The 22,908-nt window shown below is 44.7% G+C and overlaps 1 protein-coding gene across 1 annotated transcript in view; it reads right to left on the reverse strand.

Moving 5' to 3' along the window:
* Positions 1–2,080: 2,080 nt before the first annotated feature.
* The window catches only part of Fig4 (FIG4 phosphoinositide 5-phosphatase), a 119,561-nt gene continuing 98,733 nt past the window's right edge, over positions 2,081–22,908 (reverse strand). The window contains exon 23 of the mRNA XM_057761485.1: positions 2,081–3,042. Coding sequence (XP_057617468.1) covers positions 2,865–3,042 — 178 coding nt within the window. The 3' untranslated portion in view covers positions 2,081–2,864. The remainder of the gene's footprint in view (positions 3,043–22,908) is intronic.

The raw sequence follows: 22,908 nt of genomic DNA on the forward strand, positions 1-22,908 counted from the left end.
ACTTGCTTCCTCTTGGGATAAATACCATGACCAAAATATGGTGGCTAATATTGGCTATCTCTTGACATACTTGGGAAGAAGGATCCTCGGCTGAGAAACTGCCTGCACCACACTGCTCTGTAGACATGTCTGTGCGACACTTTCTTGATTGATTGATGGAGGAGGGTTGGGCCACTATGGGTGGTGCCATCCCTAGGCAGGGGACTGGGCTGTACATGGCCTCTACTTTAGTGTTTGCTCCAAGTTTCTGCCTTAGCATCCTTCAATGATGGACCACAACCTGAGAGATGAAAGAAATCCAAACCTCCCTGAATTGCTTTTGGTGATGGTATATGACCAAATTAGAACAGGCCTTAAACACAACAGGCCAGGTTCAACCTCTGGGATATATCCCCAGCCTTCTTTTTTATTTTGAGTTTTATTTTAAGTTGAGCACATTGGCCTTGTACTTGGGTCCTTCTGCCTCAGCCTTGAGAGTAACCATGAGGAGAGAGGCCTATGTCACCAGGCCTGGCTTATTACCCCCACTTTATAGTCAAAGCAGTTAGTTCAGAAAGGTTACAAAGGCAATCTGGCTCCTAGATTTTCATGGAACTCGGGAGAAAGCTTATCCTTATCATTATTGGGTTGACCCAGCAGCCATGCTAAAAATAAATGTTAAGAAAAATGAAGCATAATGTCTGATTTGTAACTGGCAGACAGGCAGCAACTCCAGATTATTCTGTGACTGGGGAAGTCATGCGGGACCCACACCCCACAGCAAGCGCTCATGCAGAGCTGCAAACCACGCCAACACAAAACTCTTCTTCTCTGTTATTTTGTCATTTTCTAATCTTGATTTCATGATGGTGTCAATCAAAACTGTCTGCTAAACGGAGCTTCACACTTACAAAAACGTGAAAGCTCCTGGAGAGTCCTAGCGTCCCAGAGTCATTGCCATGCTCCTTCTTGGTCAGCCGGCTTGGTTCTTTTCTCTATGCTACTTATAGGAACAAGGGCTTTCTGGGAACGGAGACGTAGAAAATGAAATCAAGCAGGGAACTGAGACATTAAAGAATGGCATCTAACACTTTGCGGTAAGCTAAGAAACACACAGCGGCCATGTTTGTGTCTGACTATGGGAGTACTAGCCAGATGTGCCCTTCACCTGCTTATTACTGTACCAAACACATTACACAACTGTGCACCATAAAGTTGTTTAGAACAGCCATAAAAATTGTATTTTGAAAGTATGAGTGGTGTGTGTGTGTCTGTGTACACACGTGCATACGCGCACGTGCACCTGTGTGTACAGTGAGTGCAGATGCTGATGGAGGCCAGGAGAGGGCGTTGGATCTCATGGAGCTGGAGTTTCAGTGAGGGTGAGCCGACACAGCAGGTGATGGGCACATCTGGTTAGTATTCCATAAAGTCACACTAATATGGCAACTGTGTGTTTTCTAGCTGCCTGCCTCAAAGTGTATGATGCCTTTTTCTATGTCTCAGTTCCCTGCTTGATCGTATTTTATACATCCCAGTTCCCAAAAAGCCCTTGTTTGGTGTAGGAGGTCCTTCTGTCTATGTGTTGCTTTCATTGGTTGAATAAAGAAACTGCCTTGGCCATTTGATAGGACAGAACTTAGGTAGGCAGGGAGACAGAACTGAATTCAGGGAGAAAGAAAGCAGAGTCAGAGAGAGTCGTGTCAGACATGCTGAATCCCGGTAAGCCACCTCCTTGTGGTGATATACAGATGAACAGAAATTGATTAAATCAAGATGTGAGAGTTAGCCAATAAGAGGCTAGAGATAATGGACCAGGCAGTGTTTAAATGAATGGAGTCTCCATGTGATTACTTTGGGTGTAAGCTAGCAGGGCAGCTGGGATGGCAAGCAGTCCGCTTCCTCCTGTTACACTTTGTTCCTATGAGTAACATCGAGGAGAGGACCAAAGCGACCTAGGTTCTCTGTAAAGGAATATGCACTCTCACCTAACCTCTGGGTCATCTCTCCAGCCCCTCAAATAGCTCTTACTAATGCTTTATTTTATAATTTATACAGAAGTTCTTAGAACAATAGAAAGAAATATCTCTCCCCAGTTCTAATGTTTTCCTCACATGCTCTGCCACACATTGTCTGTCCTGAACTCTGTTTTAGATGGTACTTTGTTGAGATCTTGTCCCTTTATCCATAAACACTTCAGAGTACATTTCTTAAGGATACAGTTTTACAGGTAAGGAAATACTATTTTTCCCAGTCAAAATTCAAAATTAGCACACAATCGACCAGAATAAATTAAAAATGGCCAACTATGAAGAAAAGGAAAACTGCTTTATTCTCCATAAGAGAAAATATTTAGGGCTGCTTTGCTACTGGGACATTCCTAGACCTTGCCATGGTTCCTGACACATAGCGGACACTCACAAAAACCTACCAGCTTCATAAAGCAAAACTTTCTGTGACATTTTAGAATGTGAAGTTTCCTAAACTAGATCAAAAGCAAAACACCAACAGAGGCAACCATTTCTTCATTACCTGTAATTTGTAATTTGCATGGTACAAGGAGTGAAAAGCTTCAGGTGCAAAGAACTTGGTGGTTCACTTCTTAAAGATTTTACTTTTAGCATTGCTTTTAAATGTGTGCACACACACTTGAGTACAGGTCTCTCAGAATCCAGAAGGTAGCGTTAGAGCCCTTGTAGTTGGAGCTGCTGAAGGCTGTGAGCCACTCAACAGGCATGCTGGGAACCACAGTCAGACCCTGAAAGAGCAGTCTGTATCCTCAGCCACACAGATGCATCTCCAGATCCAGGGGATTCCTTTTCACAGACAACAGTGAACAGATCACAGTCTAAACCAGAGCCACTTTGTCTCACTCAGGGCTTTCTTCATAAGTAGCGATTTCTGATGTACTCTCGGTACATGGCAGTGTCTTCTTTACCAAGGGGCTGCATGAGACCATGGCTGGCCTGGATATGGGCTTGGAAGATCTCTGTAGACTTTCTGTCTACTCTTGGGGGTTGAACTTCATAGATGTTGTCTTGCGAGAAAGCTGAAATTGGAGTTCTGTAAGAGATAAAAATGAAGGCTGCATTAAGGAAAACCAAAAGGACTAGAAGGAGGCAGCCGTGAGGACCACCGTAGCTGCTACTGGCCGCTTCTCCTCTGGCTGCAGACTGCTGTTTAAACACTGCCTGGGTAGCCATCCCTGATGCCCAGGCAGGGCAGAATCCCTGTCTCTGGTCCTCATAGAATGACAGCTTTACAGTTTTGTGTCCATCTGGCTCCCACTGGAAGCATCTTCAGATGGTGGCTATACCTAAATTTTGTTCTTTGTCTTTGAAGGCATTTGGTTTTGCAAAGGAAGATCAAGTAGGAATCAACGGAGTAGGAGACAGTCATAACTCTGACCAATGAGTTTACATCGGAAGAATGTTTGCTCATTGAACAAGTAGTCAGTAAATGAGAACATGGCTAACAATTACTTATGTGTAGTTTCTTACTTGACATTCTGAAATCCTACAAAACTTTGACAACCAAAAGCGACACTGCCTGGAACATCCGGCCCGACTACAATGCACTGTTCTCTCTTCTTCACGCTACTACATGCAAATGTTATGTGTCATACACACATCAGATATGGCCTCAGATCTCACTGGGGAGGCTAGTATGAAGTGAGTGTATCTTGGTGTACTAACACTCACTTCTTAATTCCACAACACACCTGGCCTCAGGCTTTCAGGCGAGGAACTGTGAGTCTGAGACAGGCAGTTGCCTTCCTTTCTGAGGGACTCAAGAATCCTCTATTCAGAAACGCCCCTCTGTTCACCCACACAGCCGACTACAGTGCTTGGAACCTCGACCCATCCCTTGAGGAAGGCACCATCTCTAGAACGGCCTTGTCAAAATTCATGGTGGCGGTGGCTGACACACCCTCGACTTCCAGCAATGTGAATGGCCACCAGGTACTATACACTTAGCTAGTCAACTAACAAGTCAGAAGTGACATAGAGAACACACATGCGAGGGAAGTGTGCTGTTCATGTATGTGCTCAGGTCAAACAGAGGCCAGTGGTCAGAAGGGACAGGACACTAGATATGGTGAAGGACAAGGACAAGTGACCACACACTTCATCACTTGGCCATCTTTCAAGAAGGTTCCATATGCTCTGGGAACCAAGACTGGGGACTCAGTCTTGCTCCTGGGCATCTGGGAGGAGTCCCAGGCAACCTGATGCTCACTATTTGCTTAGCTGGGACTCAGGAGCTAGGGGAGGGGTGTATGATCAGCACAGCGGACCTCAGAGGCTCCTGGAATGTTAGCTGTCTGCTGGAACCCGGGCGGCGCAGTAACATGAAGGAAAAGAAAAACCATCCAAGAATTCATCCGCACCCCTGAATCTATGTTTATAGGATGTGTGGCCCTTAAATGTGGGCTTTCCTTACTCCTCTCAAATGCCATTAAGGTAGAGCCTGGAGAGACGACTCAGCAGCCAGACTGCTGGCCCTGAAAGTAAGAAGACCAGGGCTTAGATCCCTAGAACTCACACAAAGGCCAGGAAGGCATGGAGGTTGCTCACAGATCCAGCCTTAGAAGGCAGAGATGGGATCCCCAGAGCAAGCCAGCTGGCTGGACTAGCTGGAGCAGTGAGCTCTGGTTTTTGGCTGAGAGATTCTGCCCCAAAGAATAAAGCTGGAGAGTGAAGGAAGATTCCTGATATCAACCTCAGGCTTCCAATCACACGTGCACATGTACATGCATACCTGTATGCACACATGAGCCAACATACAAGGAAACATGCATATACATAAGCTGGAAGCAGAGGGGGGAGGAAGGGAGAGAGACTGGCAGGCAGATAGAGACAGATGTTCGTACATCTGGAATGACTAGACACTTCCAGTTTTATTTCAATGAGATGTCCTATAATCTCTAGCCATTACAGGATGGTGTGTGCTATAATCAAAGGCAAATTTCAGTGAGACACCCTTGATGTCTTCACTTTCCTCACTCTCTCCTTTCTCTCTCTCTCTCTCTCTCTCTCTCTCTCTCTCTCTCTCTCTCTCTCTCACACACACACACACACACACACACACACGACAGAGAGATAATGAAAGGGGTAAAGGAGGGATGGGAGGTGGGGAAAAAGGGAAAAAAGGCCAGGTAAAAGATCCTGAGATGGCTAGATCTCATCGCATGCCGGTGAATAGGCTCTGTTTCAAAATATAGACATGACAGTATTGAATGTCTGTGTTTAACACATCATTATGGTGGATGACTGAGATACTATATGAAGCTATTCATAATTTTACCTTAGAAAATTACAGGAATTTTGTAGTTAATTTAATTCCAGATGAGCGTTAGGAGTCTTTAGTGGTTGGTAATATTCAGGGACAAACCATTTTCACTAGACCTGTTAACAGTGTGCTTCCATTTGTTTTCAGAGATTACCACCAAGTTAGCAAGCACAGCATCTCCTGGACTCCATGCTCAACACCCTACCTGTACTGCGCCGGCTCCTTCTCAGAGCTCTTACATGTCCACCACCTTACCTAGTCCACTCTGGAGGGAGGAAGCGCAGGCTTTACACCTTCTAATACTCAGATGAGCTATCTGTAAAGCTGAACTGATGGTCCCCATTTTCTCTTTGGATCTTGACCTCTGCATAGAACCCTATGTTGTGAGATTCCTGGCAAGCATCATAGCAGACATCCAACATGCAATGGTTGTTCAGAGGCGACTTCTGGGAACTAAAACCTTATGACTAGCAGGGAACGTGACCCTGCTGTCACAGCGGTAGCTGGCCAGGGCAACCACAGATGGGACCACACACTTCCACCCAATGCCTTTGATTTCCTATCAAAAAATAAAGTGGGTGTCCTTGCTTTGCTTCTCAGAACCCGATTCACGGAAAGCAGCGTCACAGAAAACGATGACAAACTCATAAACAGGAAACGCCACACACTGGCGGACACAGAATGGCAGGCAGGTTTAGGATTCCAACACAACACCCCATCCAGGAGCTGGTACAAAGTCTACATCAGATGATAAAATGCCAATGTTAAAGTATGTACTGCTGCGTTTGAGTCAGAAGAAAGCTCAAGACCCCACACTGCTGGAGTAACAGCAAGGGAGCGGGAAGAGTTAGATTCACAAAGAGCCTTTGTTTCATGATTCAGTCACAGGCAGTCCCTCAGAGACCTCGTTGTAGTTCTCAGAGTGTGGCAGTGCCAGCAGCAGCAGCAGCACCTGGAACCTCACCAGAACTAAAGATGCTCAGCTCCTACGCCAGACCTACTCCTGCAATAGTGGCGGAGGGTGAGGCCGAGAAACGGCGTTTCAGTGAGCCTCCCGGCTGACTCGGACACCTGCTCAGCTCGGCAGCTTCTGGTCTAGCATGGCTGCTATATAGTTAGATAGATGAGAGATGCAGAATGAGAAGTAAGATTTTATTTAAATTTTTACGATGATGGGAATTGAACTCAGGGCCTTAGATATTGGAGGCACACATACTACTGCGGAGCCATACTCCAATTACTTAAAATTCTTTTCCTAAAGACAGGTCTTACTATGTCATCCAGGCTAATTGTAGACTCACAATCCTACTGCCTCAGATGTTACAGGAGTGCGCCACCATGCCTGGCTCCAACTGTTTTCTTAAAGGTCTTATCTTGCATATTAGGCTATCTTTGAACCCCTGATCCTCCTGCCTCTGCATTCCAACTGCTAGGAGAATTGTGTATTTTAAAACAAGAATGAACTTTCTTTCTTTTTTTCCTTTCTTTCTTCCTTCCTTCCTTCTTTCCTTCCCTTCTTCCTATTCAACCCCCCCCAATAGGGTGTCTCTGTGTAGCCCTGGCTGTCCTGAAACTCACTTTATAAACCAGGCTGGCCTTGAACTCCCAGAGGTCCACCTGTCTTTGCCTCCCAAGTGCTGGGATTAAGGGCATGCACCACCGCCGTCCGGCACATGCACTCTCTTTTAAATGACAGAATGCCACTAACCTTACACTAGAGGGAACAGTTTAAGGTTTTAGTTATAAAGGTATGAGCAGCAATATTAGATTCACCTCTTATTTTCTAATGAGGAGACTTTCTTTTTTACCTCCCCATAGACTTCTGCATTTCTGAGGTGGGAATGAAATAGCATCCATGACCTCACAAGGGGCTTCTGGAAAGAGAAGGGGTGGAGTCAGACACCCCCACTGCAAGATAGTCTCCATTAGACTGATGACATCTGTTTCCAGATTCAAAAACTACACATAGTAGAAACTGTAACAGTGTTCTTTTGTGTATTCCAGTAGTGAGACCTAGCTTATTATTGTACTTATATTACAAAAATATAAATAAATAAAACCGCCAACCCCACCCCCACCCCCACCCCCCAAAAAAACCCTCACATTTGCCTCCTGGCCACAAACAGAGGAAATATATTTTTAAGCTTCTCACAGCCTCAAAGGCAGAAAACCTATTGCCCCTCATTCAAATGCCAGGCATATTTCTGGGCATAAAATATGATAATTACATTGCAGACTCACTTCTTTTTATCTATGAAATGCAGTTCCATCTTGACAGTGTGTTCCGTACTTCCCCCTTAGGGAATGTTGTGGTCTTATTTAGGATAATATATTTACCAATTCATTTACAGGCTGCTTAACATGTATCATTTGGCACCTCAAACGTTGAACACTGATGACATTCAGCATTAAGTGCTGCTTCTGCTCACAGAAGAGAAAACACTCTAGGCAGAAATTCACTATATAGACATACCAGACGTTTCTAAAGAAAACCCTCGTTGGTGCCTTTCAATGTTCTTTGTTCAACACAGCTGCTGTGAACATAGCCCTTTCTGATAATAACCTCTATCTTACACCTGCATGCAGAACTAATGATTGAGCCCCTTATAGGTAATTCCTGGTGTGAGGAATTTTCTAGCTCGCATGTACTGAGTAACCAGTAATGTACATTGGCTTGGGTGGGGCTGCGATGTTTTCAGAATTCAGGGACATGGTTAGTGGCTAAGCTACTAGACAAAATTGGGGTTAAACTGTCAGATGCCACGTAAGTAACTCTAACAACCATATAGGATCGTTTTCCATATGTTAAACTATTAGACGACACATACTTAACTCTAATAACCATATAGTTAAAATCTTATGCCCTTTCTATGATCAGCATTTGGGCATCCATCAAACCCCACTAGGCATTTCTAGACATTCTAGTAAGAGTTCCAGACTGAAGATCCATTTCCCTTCCCAGTGTTCTGCTTGTTGCTAGCAAAACTTTCAATACTTTTGTGATATTTGTATCATCAAATGCTTCCTTGTTGATCACAACTTAGCCAGAGAATCAAGAAAATGCCATGCTAAAGATTGGGTGATGGTTTTTAGGCCATTTGGCTCAGTCTTTCTGGGAGAAGACCTTAGTAGGTCTAATCTGAATCCACTAAAACACAGAGGTCATAGTGGAGCAAGACTCCAGCATGTGCTTCAGTGACCTGTCTTTGCTGTGACCTTGTCTTTGTTTCATGATCTCCACCAGGAACTAAGAGCCCTCATCGTCTAACTGCTGGTAGTGTGCCTAGGATAAGCATGCCCAACTAGATGGATCTTCCTTTCCGTGTCCTCAGCGATGTCAACTGTTAGCTTGTGGATGCTGTTCTAGCATTTCCCCATCACTGCCCATGGCTTCTCTCTAGAACTTTTCAACAAGACGCTCACACATTTGGAGCCTCGTCTTGAGTCTATCAAGATGATACAGTGGAAAAGTATTCAGTTCTTCAGAAAGTAAAATCAATACACTTCCTTCTATAGCTAGCTCACATTCTGAGAGCTCGAATATAAACACCTAAGACCAAAATGCGGCTCTCAAAGTGTACAATATGGTAGCAGTTGGCTGTATGTGGCAATTCAAACTTCCACCTAAATTAATTTAAATTAAGTATATTTAGAATAGTCTTCAGTATTACTTGCCACACGACAAGTGCATGACAGCCACCTGTAGCCAAAGGCTTCTGTGCCAGGCAGAGTAGATGGGGACTTCCCCATTACCACACAATGTTTTACGTGGTGTGTTATTCTAGAATGTCTTCATTGTTAGCTTTCTCCTCGGGAACGTGGGGTACTTGTCTTTCTATGCCCATCTTCATACTATTATAAATATGTGCGCTGCGGGTACCAGCGTTTACAGGCTTCCCAGTCTCACCTGGTTACTCGGTCCTTCTAAGAACTGGATGCATTGTTCTCTGTGCCACTTGCAGGGGAGTCTTTCAAAATGACCCGATTAAAGCTCCTTACAAATGTATGGCTTTGCACACCCTGACTGGGTTTCAGTCTGCTCCGCTACCCTTCTTACAGGGTTCAGGCTGTCTTAGCCGTGTCCAGTGGTGGCTTCTCCCAGTCCACCGAGTCCTCCTGACAGAACCCTACTTATTGCTGTCAGCTTTCTTCCCATCTGAACTGACACACTTCATTTTTATTTTATACAGCTCCTGACACTGGCCCAGAGGCAGCAACTTCTTCTAGAAGCCCTGGTTCCTATTAGGGGAAACTGGCATTCTAAGGCTACACTGCAGGTCTAGGAATTCTCATCATCAAGCCGGTGTGTGAGTGTGTGTGCATGCGCACGCTTCATGCCAAGGAAGATGGACAAAGAGGATGACAGAATTTATAAATACTGATGATTTATTTACCTCACAGTAAACACACGACAGCCGCAGAATAGCAATGCTAACACTGCCAGCATCAGTGTGACCCCGAGAACAGGCTTTGCATGCTCACCTGTCACGGCTTGTTTGGCGCTGTCTTACATAAAGTAGTGCACACCATTTGACCACAGAGCTATGGCATCTTAGCCTCTCCTTTAAACCTTGACTTTGGATCTATAGACAGCCACAGTCTACTACTGACAATGAACTTCATATCAGTGACTGTGCTAATCAGCTTTCTGTCACTGTGACAGAACACTTGAGACAATCTGCTTATAACGAGAGGAAAGGTTCACAGATTTGAGGGTTTTCATCTATGGTCTTTTGGGCCTGCAGTGGGTCAGTGCATCCTGGTAGGAGTGGATGATAGAACCTGTTAAGACACAGACAGAGAAAGAGGGGAGGCCAGAGTCTCAATATCCCCTTAAGGGCACGCCCTTGATGACCTAACTTCCTTGCACTAGGCCCTTCTGCCTCTCAATAACGCCACCAGCTGTGGACACGTGGGCTTTTGGGGTCACTTATCTGAGCCACAGAAACGTCTCTAGTCAAGCTATCTAAAGCTGATTTCTACTCTGTCCAAGGAAACAACACTCCCTGGAATCTCAGCCACAACAAAACCCTATTTCTACACTTGAGCTTTGAAGAGAATATCCTTTCCTTGATAGTTTGAAGTATGCTACTTACTTCTTTTTCTGGTCTGAGATTCTGTATCCTTTATACCTTATGACAATCTAGTATTCTTTCCACAAGAAGTCTTTATGGAAGCCCAACAGACATTTCTCCCTTAAGGTTTCCTTACACACACCCTGGCATCAGTCAGTGCAGGCCGACACACTCGGGTACGCAGTGTGCTCTTATGACATCAACTTAAGGAATCTCACGCTGGCTTTTCTTTTTGCCTGTTTTAGCTGTCTTTCTTTGTTAAGGTGGCTATTTATCCATGTTAAATATTGCCTATTGCCAGCATTTGACACTTTAAGTCATTTTAATGTCATCTTCTTTGTTCTGAACGTAATAGTTTTGTATCTGAGCTCATTTTGAGCTGGCACACCTTTTATGGACTCATCTTGCTGGCACGTGTTTGATGTCTATGGGATGTTTGTAAACTCTCTGTTCTGTTTTTCTCATAGCTTGTGTTATGTGGGGCTGGCCTCTGGTACTCTCCTGCTGCAGACTCTGTAAGATTCCCTGAGCCTGTGGAAGGCAGGGGGGCTCATGAGACTTTCCTAACTTCACAGCGACCTGGTTTTGTTACCACATCACTATGTCCAAAAGCATGCCCTCCAAGGCTTCTTTTGTGTTCAGATTGTTACATCTGTTTTTCTTTTTGGTTTTTGAGGAAGGGTCTCATGTAGCTCAGGCTAGCCTTGAACTTGCTATGCTGCCTTGAAAGCTCGTTCCTCTGCCTTCACCCCAAGAGCAGGGCACGTACCTGCCTGACCGCCTCATCTTCACTGGCAATGTCCTGCTCAACTCTGACATCAGCAATTTCTCCTCAGATTTGTTTGCTACCCAGGAAGGGAGCTTCGATGATTTGAAGAGTTAAAGTGATCTAGTCAGTTTGACCTCCTTTTAGAATTAACCAAGGACAGCTGGACACATCTGATACAATCCCTCCCAGAATTAGCAGCCAAACTAACATTACCTGCTATGACTTCTAGGGGGTACCTGTCAGCTACTCTTGGTCCTCATGTTCTGAGCTTTGGACACCTGGCAGCTCCTTCCTTGTTTCTCCCCCATGCACAAACGCTGGCGTTATCCCCACTACCTCTGTTCTGAGACTTGACAAATACCCTGCCATGCTGTCCGGGGTGAATCTGCACTGTCATGTGTGCACGGCTGCCTGCTGATGGGCTTCAGGCATGTGACTGGATCGTGAGAGCTCCTACAAAACCACAGTTTGACCTACTGGTGGCCTTATTAGAAAGAAGTGGGATGTAGGAAGTGAAGCCTGATCGGAGGAAGCTTCTGAGTGGCAGCTCTTTTTCTTAGCTCTGCCCCTGCCACTTCCACATGCTGCCTTATGTGAGGGGAGCAACCTTGGCCTTCACCCCACCACAAGCTCTGTTTTGTCATGACTCAGGAACAAAGGAACCAGACACACATGGACTAATAACCCTGAAATCATGATCCTGAAAAAAATCTTTCTGAGTTGTTTCCATCAGGTATTTATTGCATTAAAAAGTGACATTATGGCATTCAGTCTTGCTACTCAATTGTTTCTGGTTTTGCATGAAGATCCAGGGATAAAGAGCCTCAAAATTATTACGTTTAAGATGGAAGATGGCTCAGTGGGGTGAAGGTATGGGCTGCTAAGCCTGATGACTTGAGTGTGATCTCTGGAACCCACATGTGGTGTGGGAAGTCCTTTTATGTGTTGCTTTTATTGGTTAATGAATAAAGAAGCTGTTTAGTCAGCAGCTTAGTGGAATATAGCTATGTGGGAAAAACTAAAGTGAATAGTGGGAGAAAGAAGGCAGATTCGGGAAGACACCATGTAGTCACCACCAGGATCAGAAGAGGCAGAACCTTGCTGGTAAGCTATAGGTATGTGACGATACACAGACTAGTAGAAATGGGTTGAATTAAGATGTAAGAGATAGCCCATAAGAAGCTAGAGCTAGTGGCCCAAGCAGTGACTTAATTAATAGATTCTGTGTGGTGATTTTGGGCTGAGCAGTTGGGAACAAACAAGCAGCCTCTTACTACAAACTGGCACTCCAATGTGTGCTAACTAAATCCACATAAAACCAGAGAGGGCTTAGAAAGGAATCCTAGACATTAAAAATCAAAGTTTAGCTGCATTTTTATTTTCAGATGGGCTCTGCTTGTTGGCGGCATGCTGCAGCTCCTTTAAGAGAGGTTTTCCTGATTTAGCAGTAGCAAAACAAATAAACAAAAAACAACAAAAACCCATATGGTTTCAAAATGGCATCCTGGTTCGCTAGCACAAATGGCCCTGACTCTTTTGGGAGGTCCGGCCAAGGAGAATTTAAATGGGGTTTGTAAGCAGCGTGTTACAAACTGCTTAATGGTTCCACATAGACCCACTGCATAATTGGAACTGGGGCAGCGTGCGCAGCTTGCAGAGGCATTCAACCTGCCTCCACCATGCTGGACTGGGCACAGCAAGCAGGCAGGGCCCTGTTGGCCCTAGCCATGGCTGCTTAGCATTTTTTAAAAAAGCAGTTCTGGTCAGAAAATAATCACAGATATACAATAATGACAGATTCAGATGAAAAGACCTCTAAATGGGTCACAATGTGATTAAAAAATGTACGTAGGCTCAGGAGAGAAAAGAGAAAGAATATAGACAGTTATAAAAAGAAGTAAATGTTTTTTTTTTAAAGGCAAAGTCTTTAAAGAGAAAGAGTACAGACAGTCATAGATTAAAAGGAGTAAAGAAAAATAAGCCACGTAAAGATGGAATATACGCAGAGTCTGGATTATGTATACTATTGTGTTTTCTTTCAATTTTTTGGTTGCAGAAAGACATTTGATTCTTGGGACTGCTAAGCTAAGTCAACATATATACTTTAAAGGTATCTTGATTTTAAAAGTTGAGTCCAAGGATTTGTTGCTTTGGAAAAGAGGTTCTTCTTTTGTTTCCACAGAGGATGAGAACCTGTGGAATCTTTCCAGACCAATCCTGAAAGGTCTCTGTGGACCCCCCCGCCCTGCACCAAGAAAATACTTTGATCAACAAAAAGTAGGAAGCAGTTTAAAGAGAATTATGCTCATATTCCCAAATATTGTTTACATTTAAAAGGGGATATGCTATAGAGATTTTCACTGGTATGGATCTTGGTTTACTGGTACAAATTTAAGGTCAATTTTGTTACATATATATATATATATATATATATTTCTGTTCTTGAATAAGGTATTGTGTTTCTGCAGCTCATTTGAAAATTCAATGTATAATTAAGAAATATAGGTTAATAGAGAGTCATCTATAATAGTCAAGCTTCTAGTCATGTTAGGTTTTCTAGATATAAAGAGATATATTTCAGTTATATAGGTATTCTTCAAATCTTTCAGAGACCTTCAGAATATGGCTTTTAAAATGTTTTAAGAGCTTAAGACTTTTCATGACAGTGAGACACATCTGTTCCTGGCAGCACCAAGCTACTTCAAGAGGAAGATTGGCATCAAAGAGGCTCCTTATGGAGTTTGTTAGCCATTTGGGCAAGAAACTGCTCTTGCCTGGACTGCTTGATGAACTGGACATGCAGGACCCACAGAGAAATGACTGCTGAACTTGCCTAAAGGTGAGATGGCCTTTCAGGGTTGCTGTTTTATGAAAGAATCTACTAGACAATCTGCAGGGCACAGAAGAAAGTGACTGACAAACTGCCAATATAGGCGGACCTGTCTTTGAATGTTCTGCTTCATGGAAAAGTCTGCTAGATATTATGGGCCTGTGGGCTAAATACTGGATGTCCCAATGATACAGAAGCACTTTGGGTGACTGTCCAGGCAGTGAGATGTCTCTGTCAATTCTAGAGTTTTGGAAGTTGCTTACAATGTACTTCCTGTTTACTTAGGTAATATATCCTTTTGGAGTTTTTGATGGAGTTGAAGAATAGATAGTTATAGTTTTTCTTAGTTATGATAAAAGATAAAATAGATATATTGTAACTATAATTCTTGCTTGATAACTGTTTTGTTATATGTAATTTACCATGTTAAAGTTAAAGCCTTCCTTTTTATTTAAACAGAAAATGGGAAATGATGTGGGAAGTCCTTCTGTCTGTGTGTTGTTTTTATTGGTTAATGAATAAAGAAGCTGCTTTGGCCAGTGGCTTAGCAGAACAGAGCGAGGTGGGGAAAACTAAACTGAATGTTGGGAGAAAGAAGGCGGAGTCAGGGAGACACCATGTAGCCACTGCCAGGAACAGACGAGCTGGAACCTTGCCAGTAAGCCACAGGCATGTGGCTATACACAGATTAATAGAAATGGGTTGAATTAAGATGTAAGACCTAGCCCATAAGAAGCTAGAGCTGACAGGCCAAGCAGTGATTTAATTAATACAGATTCTGTGTGGTGATTTTGGGCTGAGCAGTCGGGAACAAACAAACAGGCTCTTACTACACACATGGTGGAAGAGGAAGGCAGACGCCCATAAGTTATTCCCTAACTGTCACATATGCAATAGTGATATGCATGTGTGTATGAACACAAACACACACACACACACACACACACACACAATCAAATAAACAGAAAAAAAAAAAAAAACCTTTTGTATTCTTCCCAGAACCCAACAGGCATACTTATCTCAAAGGTCTATTTTCACACATCTCCCAAGTGGACAACTAAATAAAAGACCTGTGGCACGGCCACGTGAGGGCTGCTATCTTAGATCATCTACCTGCTCCACTGTTGCCCCTGGCAGACCTTGCTCTCCTTGGAGATGCGAGCCCACCGCAGGAGTCCAGATGGGGCAGCTCTTATCTTCCTTCCTGATAGCATTATTTTCCTTCACCACCACAGCATCTGGGAGCAGACAGTCTTTGTTTATAGGTTACTAGGTCACAGGAAGCCTCCTGTGGGCCTGATAAAAGGTGTTGTGCACGCCCAGAGACCTTGGACTTTTAAGCTGTACTATAACAAAGAGGGGGCAGCTGGGTGGCTAGAGGGACAGACTGTGACAGAGAACAGGTCAGATTCTTCAGTACTGACTTGAACTCTCCTTCCAATATACGCAGTTCACCGAAAAGAAAAAGAAAAAACAAAAAGGAATCCCCCATCTGGCCATGCTTTTATTTACTGTAGCATTCACATGGTGCTTGGATTTGCAGCTGGGTCACATGGACAGAAGTATCTATTCTGTATATGAGGCAAAGGTGATTGCATTCTTCATGTGGCCAGAAGAGCAGCGACTGTCTGAATATGGCTGAGGAGGCTGTTTTGGAGCCAGCAGCAGCTATGCCTGCTTGCAGCCCCTCTGAAAGCATGCATGCAGTTCAGAGGATGACTCCTGGAAGTTTACTGTGCAGATTGTTTCTGCTGCCCCCCCCCCCCAATGATCCTGAAACCCCAGACCAAGTCACTCTCTGTTCGCCCCACTAGAGTGGATCATACTTTCTGCAGCTATATAATGAGAAAGTGCTTGGCTCTGAGCCCTGCAGGCAGCAGGGGTGGGTTATCTTGCACAGTGCTGGTCTGTTCAGAGGGTGCTCTGTCCTCCCTCAGGGCAAGGGGCCACCTTAGAAGCTCCGACCTTTAGGAGTTGTTCCTTTGCCCTTGCTCTCCTGGAGCAGCAGCAGGTATGGCCTGTCGCTCCTAGAAATACGAGCCGGTGAGTTGCAGAAATGGCCACCATGTCTTGCCTGTATGTGCACGTGACAGACTCCTGCTTGGTTTTATTTGACTCTGATTCCAATAAACTATTATTTAAGGCCATCTTAGGTTTAAAGAATTGCTGCACAGTTCATGGAGATTTTTCTCTTTTCTTTTTCTTTTTTTGCTATCAATGGCCTTATATCAGTAAGTTATCATCAGCTAGATCCCACACTTCATTCCCACCTAATGTCTTCCTTGTCCTGGAACAATGCCCAGGAGACACTGCAGCCATCAGGGCTCCTCAGGCTCCTCCTGTCAGTGATTGGCCTCGACAGCCCTGGAGCACACTTCACCTACATCTATTTAAAGGTCCCCTGGTCACGTAAAAGAGAACATGGTCCCCAAGCAATTGAAACAGGAACTTCATGGAGCCATGAACTTTCAAGACAGAACAACCTGCCGTAACTGCCACTCCTGCGGCTCCCCCCAGCGAGTCGCTATCTAGGGTGGAATTCTGGGTGCTCTGCGTACATCCAGACAACTGAGGAAAATCCTCTGAAGGTTCAGTGGAGCCCCCGCTCCCCTCCTGGCTGAATGGGAGACTGAAATGCACAATCAAACAACGCACAGATCTCTAAGACTCACCCCAGGGGTACTGGCTCTAGCAAGATGGCCTTGACATCTAGATTTTGCATCCATTTTTTAAAATAGAGGGTTCTTTTTGAATTTAGAAACTTATAAAGAAAACATGGTCCACAAGTGGTATTATCAACACAAGTAAAACCATAAATGGAGAAATTCAAAGAGTAGCCCCAGTCCCAAATGGAGATGGAGTCCCCTCCATGCAGTCACATGGGGAACCATGTTCTAGGGACACTTGAAGCACTCAACAAGTTTACATGGGGGTTTGAATAAGAATGTCCCCCACAGGCTCATATATTTGAATGCTTGGTCACCAGGGAGTGGAACTGTTGGATTAGGAGGTGTGGACTTGTTGGAGGAACTGGGTGCTGAGGTGGGCTTTGAGGTTTCAGGAGGCCACATCAGGCTTAGTCTCTGTCTCTGTGTGTGTGTGTGCGTGTGTGTGTGAGAGAGAGAGAGAGAGCTCCCTCTCTGCCTGTGGATCAAAACGCAAAGCTGTCAGTTACTTCTCCAGCACCATGCCTTCCTGCACACCACGTCTCCAACCATGATGACAATGGACTAAGCTTCTGAAACTGTAAGCCAGGCCCTTAATTAAATGCTTTTCTTTATAAGAGTCGCCTTGGTCATGGTGTCTCTTTACAAAAAGAGGACAGTGATTAAGATACCATGCTACTTCAGTATAACCAGATCTCTCAAACCCAGGAAACCAAGACTTTGGGAGAAGTTTAATTGTGGTGAAGAGGATTCCCATTCAGTACTAAAACTCAGCCAAGAACCACAGAGCCATGCTCCTGCTTTCTCTCCTCTCTCCTACACAAACCAGTTCTAAAGCCACCCCACGGGCAGATGTCTGCATAGGGAGGCAGCCTCTGAAGCCTGGGGGTGCCAAGACCCAGGTGGCATGAGAGCATACACTGGAGTGAGTACTGGGGCAGCTGGAGTGGGTACTGGGCCTATCTGAGAGGAGAAAGACATTCTTAAGGCTGACATCCATAAAGGGAGTCATAGAACTGAATGGAGGGTACCTACTTGTACTGGGGACAAGACTGGATGAGGGGTGATGGGAGATTAATTACATACGGAGACTCATTAAGTGAGCATAATAACAGTAATAGGGCTTAAACGTCTCACTGTTGGGGAAGATGGCTACTAGCATGGAAAGGGGGAAGTCTGGAATAAACTCTGGACTCTTTGTAATTAGAAGCATCATTACAAACCTACAGATATAAATGTATTTTATCTATAGTTGTAAAGATGTTGGATATTTATATGGGTAATAAAATAGATACATATGTAGGTGTGTATGCAGTTGTGTGTATCTGTGCACGTTAATGTGGCATATTCTGCTTGAGTGGGCCTGTGAGCGGTGACCCTGCAGCAGCAATAGGTACACCTAGTGCCAAGATCTTGACTTTAATATAATTTTCCAGAAAAAGAATCAGGGACCCTCGGAGAAATGACTGATTTCAGGGCTAGGACAGGCAAAGAACACGATGAGCCCAAAGCATCCTGTCCCAGAAATGGGGACGCGCTCTAGGAAAGATGAGAACATGTCCAAAGGACACGGGGGCAGGCTGCAGCAACTCTGGTGAAATTGGAGACAATCTGACTAGCAAAATGAATCATGACAATGATGGATTATGTCCCATTGGATATAATAATTCAAGATCACATAGAGAGGAAAATAAACATGAAAAATTCGCGGTCTGATGAGCAAAAGCTATTTCTAAAATTTGTAGGCAACTTGCTAAAATATTCATTAATTAAAAGAGTAATTTCACAGTAGAAAAGTTCAGAGCTTACTACTTACCAAGAAATTGAAATGCATATTATGAGTAAAAGTTTTCTGTCACCCGATGGGATGTAATGAACAGTCCCATCACTTGAACAGTGTTTCTGCTTGTATTCATGATGTATCACAAGCCAACAGACATTTACTTTGCTTTAGCATGGCTACGAGTACAGAACTAGCCCGGAACTTAGGAAAGGCCTATTGGTTCTGGCTCAAAGTCTGTCACCAACCCACTGGCAGTTACCTCTGTCAACTCAAGACTCACCTACAATTGGGAATCCAATACTCTAAGCTCATTGCCGTGGTAGACAAGATCAGTTTCTCACAGTTGGCAGATGCTTTAGCTTTTCCTGTGTCTGTGCATAGGGCTGCTCCCAACACAAAAGCTTGCTTTTCCTAAACAACTGACCCAACAAATCACTTCCAACCCTAGTCACTTCTGCTCTACACATTTGGGTAATAGTTTGGATTTTTAAACACCCTCAAAGGCCTATATTTTAGAGGCTTAGGTTGCCAGCTTGTGATGTGGGAATCCCCTCTGCATGCTGTGATTACCATTAGTGAAAAAAGAAACTTCCTTGGCTTGTTGATAGGACAGAACTTAGGTGGGTGGGGAAGACGAAACTGAATGCTGGGAGAAAGAAGGGCAGATACAGAGAGCCATGGAGCCACGGGAGACAGATGCTGGGAATTTTACCCAGTAAGCTACTGCCACGTGGCGATACACAGATTAATGGAGATGGGTTAAATTTATATAAGAGTTAGCCAGTAAGAAGCTAGAGCTAATGGGCCAAGCAGTGATTTAATGCATACAGTTTCTGTGTGGTTATTTTGGGGTTAAGCTAGCTGGGTGGCTGGGAAGATCAAGCGGCCTCTCCTTGCTACAAGCTTGCAGCCCTAATAGGAGGCAGCAGAGCCTTGAAGAGAGGTAGGATCTCTAGTAGGAGGGTCTCCGGTAGGCTGGACACACGGCAGGGCCTCTGAGACTCCAGCCCCTTGTTCCTGCGGCAGATCTGCTCTGCCACTATAGCAAAAATACCTGAGACAATTAGCTTGTAAAGAGAAAAGTTTCTTTTGGCTCACAGTCTTGAGAGGTTCCAGTTCAAGCTCCATTGCCCTTCAGCATAGCAGAACATAATACCAGAGTATGGAAGAGCCATTATGGGGTTAGGAAGAAACCTGGTGCCAGGGAAACCCCCAGGAACCCACAAGAATGGCCCCAGTTAAGACTCCTAGCAACAATGGAGAGGGTGCCTGAGCTGGTCTTCCCCTGTAATCAGATTGGTGACTACAGTCAGTTTTTAGAGATGAAAGACAGGGCGCACCACTCTCATTGTCTCCCAGGAGCCTCCCATGGAACAGGCTCACACCTACACTCTTGTGAGGGATCTGGTGAGATTGCCCTACCCAGCCTTACCCTACCCAGCCTGACCCTACGCTACCCAGCTGAGCCTACCCAGCCTGACCATACCCTACGCAGCCTGACCGTACTCTACCCAGCCTTACCCTACCCAGCCTGACCCTACCCAGCCTTACCCTACCCAGAGCACTTTGCCTGTGGCTCTTGCCATCTTATGCTTCTCAGATGTGCCAAGTCAGTTCTTGCCTAGGACTTAGTGTATGTTCTCTCTGCACTGCACGTGTTCCCAGTAATCTCACGGAAGACTCTCTTTAACGATCTCAGGTTAGCTCCTCCAAGTTATCTGCCTTGCGTACACAGCACTCGGAGGCAGAGGCGGGCAGAGCTCTGTGAGTTCCAGGCCAAGCAAGGCTACATAGGGAGATCCTGTCTCAAATAAACACAAACAAACAAAAATACACAACTTCAAACCAAACCAACCAAACAAACAAAAAACTAATCTAAAATAGTGTCAGGCCATCATTTGCCCCAACAACTCCCCCACCCGTTTCCTTGGTGTGCGTTTTTCAAGGCATTTATTCCAACAAGAAACTGTCTTATTGAAGAGGTTGCTGGTTCACCCTGCATACCCTAGAACAGAAGGACCCTGGAGGACGCAGATCTTTACTGTCTGCCCAGTGACAGAGCAGCGCCTGGTACATTGTAAGTGCTTAATACATATCTAACGAATAAATGAATCACCCGTGTTTGGTTTCAAGTTGTTAATAATCCCAGTTCTTAGCCTTGTGGCTGTGAGCACAATAATTATACATTTTTAGAAATTACTTTTATTTCAGATCACATTGCTCAAACTCAGACCAAATGAAGAGAGGTCACAAGATTGCCACAGCAATGCGGCCTCCCCTTGAGCACTCTGCATAATTCAACGAATGACTCTCAGTGACCGAGACTCCCATCCCCAGGGATAATGCCAGCTATTGCCAAGACTTTCTCTTCAGGAATCTTAAATCTTCATCCTGATACAACCACTTACTGGTACCCAAATCAACTTAAAAACTCTGCTTTACCTCACCACGATTCAAGCATTACTTAAGGAGATGATCACATGACTTCTAATCCTCTTCTCTGATATAAGTGTTCTGGGCTATCTCAATATGAAAAATTAAATAGCACTGGGCATGATAAAGGGCTGCAAAATCCTAGTAGCCTGGTTTGAAAAAAAAAAAACAAAACCTCCCTGCACATCTTATCTGAGAGCTACAGCACGTGTGTCCTTGGCTTTCAGAGAACAGAGCATTTCTCAGGGCTGTCTTGCTCTCTGGAACAGACTGCTTCTCTATCTCGCCCTCTTTCTGGTATTGAGTAAGCAGGAGCATTCGCAGCCTCCTGGAGCCTTATCATGCTTCAAACACATTTGCGCTCTGTATTTCCCTGCTGAATACGTTTACATTTTAATAAGACGAGAGAAGACTCACACAATGTAATGGTCCACTAATGAGTTTTGCGGCACGGGCTCTTTGCTGAGGGCATTAAACTATTTCACGAACTTCCTGCTAGTGAAAAGCCACTTTCGATGGTCTGCGCCTTTGGGCTTTCACTGTGCTCTTGGTGGGCAGCTTCTGTGGGTAAATGGACAGCATTTTAGTGAGGATCTGCATCCTCCACTGTGTCCTGCGTGAGGGTAAGTATAGCAGGTATCACTGAATGAGGGGACGAGTGGGTAATAAATGAACCAAGAAGTCAATGAGCACAGCGCTAGTGTTCCAGTCCAGGCCCTCACTTCACAGAGGGAGCCAGGGCTCAGACAGGCAGGGACACAGTTCATCAATGGCAGCTGTGGGACCACATCCCAGAATCATGCTGCCTTTCTTAATGGACACGTAGGCAAATGAATTGCCAGTTAACTGGCCAAGCATAGAGGGTGTGTGTGTGTGTGTGTGTGGCCTTAGTATATCCATGCAGTCTAAATTAAACAACTTTCAGCCACTCACAGGAAGCCATGTGGTGGTAGAGTTGGCATGTGACCCAGTTCTGTCCACTGGGACACCAGGACAGGAAGTGTGCTGTGCAGGCTCTGGGACTCCTTGTTCCTGAGCGAGAGAAAGCACTCGCCTCCCTGAGGCTGCAGGAGGTTGTGACAGCACCCCAGGACCACACAAAGCTCCTGAGTCCACTCTGCAGGTGACCCTGCCTCCAGCCTTTTAGGGAAGAGAATAAGTGACATTAATGTTTGAGTCATCTGAAAGCACTCTAAAAGGCCTAGGGAGCTTTGGGAGAAACACAATAAACAAAATACTTGCTTTCTTTGCTCCTTAAACAAGTGTTTGTTTGTTTTGTTTTAAATGTGGAAACAAATGAACACTTGCACCGGTAGCTGGGACGCCGTTTTGTTGGAAGGCGCATCCTAACGGCCTTCTAGATAATCCTGACATTTGAGAGCTGTCACAACAGAATCTGACAAATGCGTCAAAGGTTTGCAACACGGGACCTAAACTGTACGGACGAACAAACTGTTCACGATCGCATCTAAAATCCACTGCTCTGTCTCGAACCTGGAGTATAGTTTTTCACCTACACATGATTTTTTAACAGCCTGCATTAAAATCCATTGAGCTCTGACAATCTCCCAGATGGCAGATAGCAGGTTTTATTCTAACAGTATTAAAATCACACGCATTAAGACTCACTTCTACTCCTATCAGGGAACTCTGTATGTGGTGCCACAAGCACACGTTCAAAACCTGCTTTCCACTTGCCAATAACCCTGTTATTGGCAACCAATATTATCAACTCATTTCCTTAAAACAAAGGCTTCTTCGCTAACTTTTGTGGTAGTGCCCAAACACCCAGGCCTGGAGAACCGGTTTGCTGTCAGTCATTTCCACAGGTTCTGGAAAAAGTGTGTGTGGGTGCTGCTCACGACTCAGACCATTGCACAAGTCCTTTCCCCTCAAGACAAGCACACTACCGAGGCGTGGCCACACTACTTTATGTATATGTATTCCCCGTTGGTCACACACAGTCCCTAAGAGACACGTTCACAGGCTACTTAACAATTTTTACTAATTTATCAAAGACTTAAGCATGGGTGCCATTTCTCCTGCCGTTTTCATTCACCCTCTCTCCCTTCTGTCTCCAG

This window comes from Chionomys nivalis, chromosome 2, assembly GCF_950005125.1.
Source record: "Chionomys nivalis chromosome 2, mChiNiv1.1, whole genome shotgun sequence".
Taxonomy (NCBI): domain Eukaryota; kingdom Metazoa; phylum Chordata; class Mammalia; order Rodentia; family Cricetidae; genus Chionomys; species Chionomys nivalis.